Genomic DNA, 12,670 nt, shown 5'->3' with positions numbered 1-12,670 from the left:
ATTTGTCTGCAGTAAAACGATCGTGATCTCAAATTTTCTATATATTCCAATTAGGTTAGAATTTTTAATTTAAGATTCCATGCATTAAGTGATATAAAATATCGTTTGCGAGTTCTGAAATGTTATCTATCTAGTAATAAAACTGCAGTTTAAGTTGTTGTTTAAATTATTTAAAATATTGTTTGTAAGTATTGAAATATTATTTATCAAGTAGTACACTGTCTTTTAAGTTATCATGGCTTAAAAAGTCTAAAATATTGTTTGTAAATATTGAAATATTATTTATCAAGTAGCATACTGTCTTTTAAGCTATCGTGGCTTAAAAAATCTAAAATATTGTTTGTGAGTGTTGAAATGTTATCTATCTAGTAAGATAACTGCAGTTTAAGTTGTTGTTTAAATTATTTAAATTATTGTTTGTGAATATTGAAATATTATTTATCAAGTAGCATACTGTCTTTTAAGTTATCGTGGCTTAAAAAATCTAAAATATTGTTTGTGAGTGTTGAAATGTTATTTATCAAATAATATAATGTCATTTAAGATGTCGTGGCTTAAATTATTTGAAATATTGTTTGTAAGTGTTGAAATATTGTTTATCAAGCAGTATACTATCGTTTAAGAAATCTTAAATTATCTAAAATATTGTTTGTGAATGTTGAAATATCATTTACCAAGTAGTATGCTGTCATTTAAGATGTCGTGGCTCCAACTATCAAAAATACCATCTGCAAATGCCGAAATATTATTTAAAAAATAATATAAATGTGGTTTAAGATGACCTGCTTTAAATGATTTAAAATATTTTTTGCGAGTTCTGAAATATTGTTTATCAATTCAATACATCTTGATAAATAATTTACAAAAAAAAAATGCAATTATATACAGTAAAGGATACACCTATGATTAAAATTTACACCTTGAATTATTGTAGTACAGTATGATTTGAAGAATACACCTTGATCATTCATTTAATTACGAAATTTTTTCTTAATTTTATAGCCTCTTTTCAATTTTAAACAAACATGTTTATTAAAGAAATTATTAATATTCGTTTGTTTAAGTGACAAAATTGTTGGTTGATCTAGAACTAATTTAATTTAATGATATTTCATTATATTAATAACTGAATCAACAAATATAAAAAGAGAATATGTGACGCATGTGTCCAGAGACACTTATCTTCGTTTTATAATTACCGATTCATTTAAACTTTTAAAGATTTTCATTTTCCCATGAACAAATTGTATCCGAATTTTGCACAGTTTTAAAGGATATGAAATAAAACGCTACGTCACTTTCTTACTTTAAATTAATATGCGAGGACCGAATCTATCATTTTAAAACAACTTCTGCAAAAAAAAAAAAATCCAAAATTATAAATATCTTAATGTAGTAGATTGATGATCAATTTAAATATAATTAATGACTCTTTAAATCATGATAAAATATCACGGATAAATTTCGTGTTTTGATTATTTCACCACCTTCATGTTCAAAAACAAACAAAAAGTCAAAAAAGTTCAAAAACATAAAAAAAGTAAATTTGCAGGTGTTTTGTAAGACTGGTAGCAAGGGCATATAATCATAAAAATGCTACTCTTCAATTAGCTGATAAAGCAGAAAATAGATAATTTCGATCAAATATTTTGATACATTTTGTTGAAATTTTCAACTAGGATTGAAAATTCAGATTTCAAAATAGAAAGATTCTTGCAATTAAATAAAACCAAATAATAGAATCATTAATTTCAGAGATTTAAGAAACTATTCTTAGACAAAAAATTCAATTTCTGTAATACATTAATGAACTTTTAAATTCAAATGTAAAAGTTCAATAAAAAGAAAGAGAGAAGTTAAAAAAAAAAGTGGGAAGTTTGTTAGTGAAAGTTTGATATGAAATTTATTACTTTACTTCAGATAAGAATTTTTTTTAGTTATAGAAAAATATTAATAATAATTTAAACTAGGAATTCGAAAACTATGAAGCTTTATTCAAAATAATAGAATCAAAATCTAACATATTGGCTTTCTAATCCAATTAAATAAAAAAAATGATTTTTAACCTTTAAATTTATTAAATTACTAGTTCAAAAATTTGTTTTTATTTATCATTATTTAAATTTATAATTACTTACTGGAAATTTTTTTTGTATAGCTGTAACCGTGAAAATGATTTTCGTGCATAAATAAACTCATGAAACTGCTTTAAAGACTACAGCGAAAATTCAAGAGAGATTAGTTTATATTAGAACGAGATTTACGGCTTCAATTTTGTGATTATCAGTATTTTTGATGTTTTTTATAATGTCATTTATTTATTTGTTTAGAAAAAGTAATTTCAGTCCAGATGAATTACGTGAAATAAATTATTCGTTGGGAAACGTAATGTTACGAAAGCTAAATAAAACATATCTGCTTTCCATTTTAACATTAAGACATTTAGTATTTCTGAACATTAGTGTTTATAAGCATTTAAAGAGGGAAAAAAAGTATTAATTTTTTTAAGTGGTAACTATTGAAATAATTTCCATTCGAAATGCACTTCCTTGAAAAATAGCAGCAATAGTGTTAATTTAATGAAAATAAAAATAAAATGAAAATTATTTTCCCTTTATATTTTAGGAAGAATTGTAAAGTAGTTGTTGTTATATCAAAATATCTTATACCAAAAATCACACAAATACAAAAGTTTGATGTAATAGGAACTGAAATCGCCATATGGAAATTTGTATCATATGCAATAATCAATTGTTACATATAACAATTTGAGAGCATTATATAGCTAGCCTATCGAAGAATATTAAATCAATAAAATACTTGGATAGGTAACTTATAAATACGGCATGCGACATTTAAATATAAAGTTGACGATATGTACTTTATAAAACGCTAAAACATGCAGTTATGAATATGAATGAAGAATAATTATTGTTGTTGTTTCAAAAGTTGGAAAATCAAAAATCACATGTACACGCTAAAATGGGAAAAGTTAGTTTTAACAGCTTGAACCACTACTGACACGTGATGTTCTTAGTAGAATGCAAGCACATATTACACATCAGTGAACAGATGTAACTAACATATCCAAGTTTTTTGCGATAGCAAAATGCTTTTCAAATTTGACATATGACATTTTGACTACAATAGTAACGATATGTTCTATAGAACACTAAAACATGAGCTTTCCTATTTTCTGATATGCAATCCCATAATCCCCCCTGATTCATAATAAAGTCCTTCACAATAATATACATACATACATATATATATATATATATATATATATATATATATATATACATACACACACAAAGTAATTGTCTTCAATATTGCATATATTGAAGAAAATTTTAACTCTGCTGACTTAAAAAAGTGAATATTTTGCCATAAATTATTCTAATCAATGTTTATTTGTATAATATTGCTCATAAATTTCTACTAAAATCTAAATACCTCCATTTATACTAAGCTAATTTTACTAATATAATTGCTTGAAATGATTGAATCGTGGAGTTTTGCTACTTTGCTATTTCATTAGGTAAATAGAAGCAATAGAAAACAGATCATTCTTTGAATTAATATTTGTGAAAAATGCATTTAATGGATTATCATTTCTGTCATAATGAGACAAAATTAATTGCTCGTAGCGCCATCTCTCATTGCAGGCGAAACATACCGCCGCGATATTTGCCAATTTAATCAGATTGCAAATATTGTGAAAAATTTGAAATACATTTGTTGCTGTAGTTCTTTGGTCTAAAATATAAAGACTGAAAATATGAATATTATGAATGAATATTTTTAAATGCTATTTTTGCATTAATAATAAATTTATTGTTAGAACAATTGCAATTATGAAGAAATATTTAAATAATATTTTTACATTATTTATAAATTTATTGCTATAATTTATTATCACGATTTTGATCGTTCTGAAAACTGTTCAACGAAAATAAAAAATAATAATCATCATAAAAAAAGTAAGTACATATCCATTGCCAAATGAAACAATTTAAAAAAAAAATCGAACAATTTTTTTGAAGCGAATATTTTAAAGAATACAAGATATTCTAAAGCAAAATTTGTATATTTTGATAAAATTTATTTTAAAAAAATTTATAATATTTTAGGGACAACAAAAAGAACGTTTATGAAAATAATTTATAGGATATTCGAATACATATCTATATATATATTACTTATCAACATCTCAACGTCTAAGTAACTAAATGCCAAATTTGATAGCTATATGTCCAACAATTTGCAATGTTACAAATTAAAAGTTTTGAACAAATGCTTCATTCATTTCGAAATTTGCAGATAATATCTATCTTTGTAAATATTATCATGTCAGACTCTTTATAACAAAACATATTTACTGCTAATTTGTGCTATCATTTTTTAAAAAAAATTGCAAAAAAATCTCTAATTTCGCCATTTTATCTTCGTCTTTTTCATTCCTATTCATATTTCATTGCTTAAAAATGTTTTTGTATTGTTATAGACAATCGATAGTACATGGCTTAAAAAGAGAGAAGAAACATTTTTTTACACGAAATTTAGAATTCAAAATTCAGTATCATGACAGTAGATATCTGCATGAGTTTTTTGAAGCAAAATTTTAATTTAAGCATTTTTTTGCAAACTTCACTTTAATAAAGATAAATTAGGAGTTTCTATAACAGTAAAAATAATAATTTTAATTTATACATTGTAATAAAAGATCTAGAATGTCACAGTATAGGAGATAATACTATAATTATTACGTGCATTGCTCAATTATTTAAAAATAAATTTTTTTTTCTCAATATTCTTCTTTCAGTTAAGTATGACGCAACATACTAAAAAGATCGAAAGATTTAAGAAAAAGATCGATAAATTTATATTTTACATGCGAAATATGTAGTTTATTGTATTTTGAACCAAAATTCGATAGTGCATTATTCTCTTCACATGCCATTTTCGAGAGGTCCTTGACGACCAACTAAAGAGATTTGCTGTGTGATCCAAATTTTCATAAGGGTTTGCTAAATTTTTCCCTTTCATAAGCCGATTTTGAGTGAAAAAATTATTAGAATATTAATTTAAAAAATAACAAGTTTGATTTTTCCTGTTCTTTTTGTTCTTTTCCAAATTATAAAAAAAATTTGGAATATTATATACATTCGTTTCGATATATTGTATAAACGACTATAAAATTTTTAATGAAACCACTAAGTCGGGGAATTTCAATGTGAATGCACTTGGTAGCTTAATGAATGTCAAGGCTGGTACTCCAGTTCTCGCCACGTATTATCCAACATTTCGACTGTCACACTGGGCATGGCATTTGCGATGTAGCTTTGACTATTGTAATACCGTTAACTGGAATTGCAAATACTTTGTCCTTTACAATAACCCAAGAATGACATTGAAAAAAAAAAGAGATTTAAATTCTTGGAAGCGAAAAACTCATTGAACTTTTTTCTTTGTTGAAGCCAGAAATCATTTTGATGACAATCGAATGAAAATTATCATTTCTACATTAGTTTCACTATCTGTTAGATTTAAAAAATTAAGAACACGACTTTTCAATAATAAAAATTTTACAGCATTATACTCAATGTTACGTTTGTAATAATAATTTTGTAATCAGATAAAAACTTCATGACCATCTTGCATTTTCGCTCACAACTTTAAAAAATTTTTTAAAATGACTCCCTTATGTTCTTCAGCGTGATGCCGGTTCAAATGAAGACTGATTATTAGAAACCTCGATGGAAAATAATCTGATATTAGAAAAACAGTGAGGTATATAGTCATTTTTTTTTGTTTTGAATATCGGAGAATTATTTGATTAAAACATCTCAACATTCATTCTAAACAATGATAAAAAAAGACTAATTTCTTTGATTAAAACTGAAAGCATTTAAATCCTATAAATTGTTTCAAATACCAAAAGCTGCGCATTTTATTCTTTATCAAACTGTAGTTTTTTTTTTACAAAAAAAATAAAATTATTTATGGTTTCAGCTTTAAAAAAAAATATTCTTCAAGGCTTTGATTGATTGCACGCTTCAGTTTTGTTATAGGATTAGGATAAATAATGTAATTCTTTTTCGATTTCACACATTCAAAATATTATTTTCTTTCCTAATTTTCACAGCATATTTATGTTTTTTTTTCCTAAAAAAATAACTTATAAATGGGATGGTAGGGCAAGATTATCTTTATTTCATTGGAAAATTTTTAATTTCTCCATTAATATATGACACTAATGAACGAACCAAATCATTTTGCCACTTCAGTTAATTTTTATTCTTATGTAATGCTATAACAATATAACACAATCCAGTAATATTTTAAGATAATTTGATTAATATAAATTCATCTAATCGAGATTGTACAGAATAGCCTAGAACGCCATTTCAAGGTTATTCGAAATAGATAGAATAAAACATATACAATTACAAAAACGAACTCGCATATTGAGATTTGTATTTGTTCATTTGAATTTCATATTAAAAAAAACACTTATATATTTCAAAACGAAATGCAAATCAACGACTTTTGATGAATTTCATCAGATATTTATGAATATGAATCAGATGAAAATTATAATACATAATTCAATATGAATCTGATTAATATATTAGATTATATATTCATTAGAGTATGAACAAAAATTAACAAAAACTGGGGAATCATTCATTTTACTGTTCATTTAATCCTTTACTACAGAAAATTTGTATTGAAAATATTTCATATTTAAAATTCTGTATAATTAAACAAAAATAATATATATAATGTATAAATATAATGATCAATGAAAGCTCAAGTGGAAAGCAACACGCGACTACTTTATTAATGGAAGGAGAATTTTGCGTTCTGTCCCGGTTTAGAGGAAGCGCAAAGAAATTAAAAAAAAAAATTACATTTAAATTTCGATTATACATAATATCGATTAATTGTGTTTAAATTCAAATCAAATATATCGATGACTTTAGGTTACGCCAGGTTCATATTTAGGCTTTTTTAGAGGGACCGTGATACCCTATATTTTAATTTACTTTGATACTTTCAAGTTTATGTATCAGTTACTATAAAGATTTTTTTTGTAATATCAACTAAATATTTTTTTTAATTATTGCGTTATATGCGTTCTTTATTGTTCGAAAGAAATAATGTTTTTTTTTCCAATTTGATCTAATGAAATTTATTTCTCTGAATGTTTAAAATACAAATTTCATCAATTTTATAAACTTTAAAAAAGTAAATATTATGTGTTTATTGCGTTGGTTTAAATTATAATCGAAATTTTAAATAACAGAAAATAGATATTTTTTTTATTGAAAAATAAATTTAAATATACACTCTTACTGAAATTGACTTCACTAAGCCATAAACAAATATTTTGTTACTTTTTACAAGCGCCAGATTTTAATTCAAATATAAAAAATAGCACTATTCCCTAAATCAAGAAAATGAACACCTTTTCTGATAACTAAAAAAAAATTCATCACATTTATATTTTCAAAGATAAATTTATTATATACAATTATCTGATAAAAACTGTAATATTCTAAACAAGTAACAAATTATAATGATAATAAAAACTTAATGAAAGTCCCGTTGATATTGACAGCAAGCAGAGCGTAAAATATTCCCTTCGTGCTGTGTAAAATGTCCATAACTTATCAATCTCATAAAAGAGTTATGAAACTTTCAGCATTTTATTTAAGAAGCAACACATGAAAAAATTCAAAGAATTTTAAAATAATCATTAAAAATGAGATGATTCATTTAAAAAATGATAATCACTTTCATAACACTGAAAAAAAGACAATATATCATGTGATCATAAACATTAATGAATCATTAATGCAAAATAATTTTCCAAGGAAATAATGCTCACGTTTTGCTCTTTTTTTTCTTCTCTATGACTTTAAAAATATTCTTCTTCTTTTAAGAATTTAAAATAAATGAAAAAATGTTAATTCTATATTTCCTCTTCAAATTTACGCCCGTGCATCTGCAACCCTTTTGTTCGACCTTTAGATGCTATTGTACCGGTCAAATTAAACCAGTTTTCATTCAATATTTAATAAAAAGCCACATTGATCTGTTATAAGATCAAATTATAATTTGTTAAAAATGTCTCATCAGATATAAAAAAGAGCAAGATATTAGTAACTAATTGGAAAACAAACAGTCTTCTTCAATTTCTTAAGTACAGTGTGAATTAAATGGAAATAACTCTTGAGAGACACAAATTACAAATGTTCTTCAAGCACCAAAATATGATTCATACAGAATTTTTGATAAATATAAACAACAACAATAAAAAATGATACCAGCTTTTTTCACACCATTTCATGAGAAAATTTATGTACCATATCAAACCAGATTCCTTAAAAATATTTCTACTTAACTTTAAACAAAAGTGATTTATACATGATTAAACGGAAATAAAACATTTGTTTTCATTCTATTAAATACCAGTTCGAATCGAAATCATCTTCATCCAGTAATTGATAAAATGCAAATTCAACCTTTTGTGCAAATATTAAGCTATTATTCGCTCAAATTTAATATATAAATACAAATAGAATTAAAAAATTTGAAATTAACTAAGACGTAAACAATATCTTTCTATTGCAAAATAATTATTAAAATTCAATAACATACTTGATTGTTTGAATATAAAACACTCTCCTTCATTTTGTTTGATAGAGATATTTGTATTATAGACGAGATTTCAGCGACTAATTGGATAATAAACAGTCTCAGTCTTCTTTATTCTGTTTTATTTGAGTTGTTAACATGCATTAAACCAAAATAAATTTCCCTGATAGATAACTAGCAATACAATAACTTTTCTATAAATGATGTAATGATTTTTAAAAGTTATTCCATAAACATGAAGAAAGATGAAGTTTGAGCGACTAATTAGAAAACAAATAATCTCTTTTTAGTCTGTTTGAATAAGAGCTGTTTTATCAAACAGAAGGAGAATTTAACTAGCTAATTGGGAGATTAACAATCCTTCCTTCTATTTGAAATTAGCTTCTATTAATAAATAAATAAAGATGAAGTTTTAGCAACTAATTAGGAAAGAAACATTCTCCACCAGTGTTAGATCAAACAAAGACAGAATTCAATTCAAACATTGTTAACATGCATTAAGCCAAAATAAATTTCCCTGATAGATAACTAGCAATACAATAACTTTTCTATAAATGATGTAATGATTTTTAAAAGTTATTCCATAAACATAAAGAAAGATGAAGTTTGAGCGACTAATTAGAAAACAAGTAATCTCTTTTTAGTCTGTTTGAATAAGAGCTGTTTTATCAAACAGAAGGAGAATTTAACTAGCTAATTGGGAGATTAACAATCCTTCATTCTATTTGAAATTAGCTTCTATTAATAAATAAATAAAGATGAAGTTTTAGCAACTAATTAGGAAAGAAACATTCTCCACCAGTGTTAGATCAAACAAAGACAGAATTCAATTCAAACATTGTTAACATGCATTAAGCCAAAATAAATTTCCCTGATAGATAACTAGCAATACAATAACTTTTCTATGAATGATGTTATGATTTTTAAAAGTTATTCCATAAACATAAAGAAAGATGAAGTTTGAGCGACTAATTAGAAAACAAGTAATCTCTTTTTAGTCTGTTTGAATAAGAGCTGTTTTATCAAACAGAAGGAGAATTTAACTAGCTAATTGGGAGATTAACAATCCTTCATTCTATTTGAAATTAGCTTCTATTAATAAATAAATAAAGATGAAGTTTTAGCAACTAATTAGGAAAGAAACATTCTCCACCAGTGTTAGATCAAACAAAGACAGAATTCAATTCAAACATTGTTAACATGCATTAAGCCAAAATAAATTTCCCTGATAGATAACTAGCAATACAATAACTTTTCTATGAATGATGTTATGATTTTTAAAAGTTATTCCATAAACATAAAGAAAGATGAAGTTTGAGCGACTAATTAGAAAACAAGTAATCTCTTTTTAGTCTGTTTGAATAAGAGCTGTTTTATCAAACAGAAGGAGAATTTAACTAGCTAATTGGGAGATTAACAATCCTTCCTTCTATTTGAAATTAGCTTCTATTAATAAATAAATAAAGATGAAGTTTTAGCAACTAATTAGGAAAGAAACATTCTCCACCAGTGTTAGATCAAACAAAGACAGAATTCAATTCAAACATTGTTAACATGCATTAAGCCAAAATAAATTTCCCTGATAGATAACTAGCAATACAATAACTTTTCTATGAATGATGTTATGATTTTTAAAAGTTATTCCATAAACATAAAGAAAGATGAAGTTTGAGCGACTAATTAGAAAACAAATAATCTCTTTTTAGTCTGTTTGAATAAGAGCTGTTTTATCAATCAGAAGGAGAATTTAACTAGCTAATTGGGAGATTAACAATCCTTCATTCTATTTGAAATTAGCTTCTATTAATAAATAAATAAAGATGAAGTTTTAGCAACTAATTAGGAAAGAAACATTCTCCACCAGTGTTAGATCAAACAAAGGCAGAATTCAATTCGTTAACTGGAAAATAAACAATCCTTCATTCTATTTGAATACGAATTGCGTTTAATTTTAAACAAAGACAACATTTGAGTTTGATTAATTGGAGAATAAACAGTCTCCTTCATTCTGCTATGTAAGAGCTATTAATATGCATCAAGGCGAGATCACTTTCACCCGGCGGTTAATTAAAAACTCCAGATAAACAAAGGAGACACTCACCTGCAAGGCGATCATGTTTTCACGCGTCCACTCCTTTTTTTCTCCTTCCGTTTAAAGCACTTCGTCTGATCTTCCACTCTCACTCGTTCGGTTTCGAACAAGGAATGCCCACTATGCTACAACCTGCGCGAGGAATTCAGCAGGTGCTTCAGAGCCATAACAACGCCGTAAAAAAATACAACAATAAATAAAATAAAATTGGCAACAACACCAAAGCTCTTTGCGCATCGTCTGCGATCTTTAGTTCTTTATTTCTTCTTCTCTTTGTAGGAGGAGAAAACTCGGAATCGTCTGCGTATTGATTCGTCGAATAATTTTTCGTTTTTTGTTTTTTTATTTTTCCACTAGAGGGAGTACTAGGCGGGCCTTCAGGGGTGGCGTGGGAAAAAAACTGGACGATCTCTTCAGCATTTTCTTTTTTTCATAGCGAGCTTTTGTTTTTTGTTCTTTTGCTCGTGATTGTCTGCTCGTGCGTGTTGAATGAGTGCGGGGTGAAAGTGGGGGAGGACATCAGGGGGGGCTGCACAGGAAGATCGGTGTCGGTCAGTGCGGTTTTGGCCCCGCCTTGGCTTCGGGTTGGACTAAACGGGGTTTTCCCGCCTTAGGGGTGCTTGAAGAAATGAGTGATTTAATGTTTTTACGCTTAGATATTGTTTAAAATGCGTTGTCCCCGACGGCAAATGCTTTGTTTGTAGTTTATTAATTTGTTTTGTAAATTTCAGTCTTCAGTTAAACGTTTTTTTTTTCCCCTTTTAATTCGTTACTCACAATAAATGCTGCTATTTTCATATAAAATTTTTTTAGACTATCTAAAAGCAGAATTTCGATTATCATTTAATTTAATCAATTTTTCATTGTTTACCAATTACTTGTGTTCCTTAATTGATAAATTTTAAAGTGCAGCAATTTCAATTTAAGCTCATGAAACATTTAATTTCATATTATTCTTTTAGAAATGGTCAAAGCATTTCATATACAGTGTTATGCGGAATTTATATTAAATTTATTTCAATCCCATAACCTACAGTTCTGAACAGCTTTCAACGTTGGTTGTGTTGTGGAAGGGCATAGTAATTTTTTAACCTTGGTCAGATGACGAGGACGATGCCTCTCTAAATCAACGATAGTTTGCTTGCCTAAATTGTCTTTTTTCGCATAAATATATTTGTATACTATAATAAACAAAATATTTTTATTATATAATTTTTTAAATATTCTTTTCATAAAGGAAAAAATCTCACGATTAAATATCTGATAAAAAAAAGAATTGAATTCCATTGCAACATTAAATCCATTGTTGAAATTTGTGCAAGAATGTTTTTAATTGCTAAATCTTAGGAAAGATTTGCAAGACAGTTAAGTTAGTATCATTAAAAAATAAACGTTTAAAATTTCAAATCAGTATAAAAATTAGTTTTGCATAAAAATATTTTCGAAAAATATCGACGGAAAAGGTCAAAATCACATATTAATTTTCCATTCCATTCCACATTCAAATTTCCATTAACTAAAATTTTAAAGAAAACTTTTAAGAAAATTGACGGCAGATGCATATTATTTCTTAAATATTTTTTAAGAAATTGCTTTTATAATATTTATGCTAACACAGATAGACAGACAATTTTTAAAATTGACGGATTTTGTCATCTGAAATATCAGAAAATTTTATAGAAATCTACACTTTGGATACAATACAATGAACACGTATTAAATTTTGTTCCATTTTTGATTAATTGCATTCACCAAGGAACTATATTTATTTATTTTTCATTCGATTTTACGAGGGCCCAAAACCTGGAGATTCATGTGTTTTGATTCATTGGTTTTAATGCAGCTGATTTAATTCTTTGACTCTTGGCGAATTGGATTGAACGAGGATAGAGCCTGGGACCTTGTGGTTCG

The 12,670-nt window shown here is 26.3% G+C and overlaps 1 protein-coding gene across 2 annotated transcripts in view; it reads right to left on the bottom strand.

Moving 5' to 3' along the window:
- LOC129972393 (protein spaetzle 3-like) overlaps nucleotides 1-10,988 on the bottom strand; it is an 83,715-nt gene extending 72,727 nt beyond the window's left edge. For both annotated transcript variants that reach the window (XM_056086516.1, XM_056086517.1), the window contains exon 1: nucleotides 10,769-10,988. In XM_056086516.1, coding sequence (XP_055942491.1) covers nucleotides 10,769-10,783 — 15 coding nt within the window. In that variant the 5' untranslated portion in view covers nucleotides 10,784-10,988. The remainder of the gene's footprint in view (nucleotides 1-10,768) is intronic.
- Between the last annotated feature and the right edge of the window lie 1,682 nt (nucleotides 10,989-12,670).

Source organism: Argiope bruennichi, chromosome 6 (assembly GCF_947563725.1).
Source record: "Argiope bruennichi chromosome 6, qqArgBrue1.1, whole genome shotgun sequence".
In the NCBI taxonomy this organism is placed as follows: Eukaryota; Metazoa; Arthropoda; class Arachnida; order Araneae; family Araneidae; genus Argiope; species Argiope bruennichi.
Note: the sequence above shows the minus strand (reverse complement) of the source record. Positions and strands in the feature narration are given on the sequence as shown.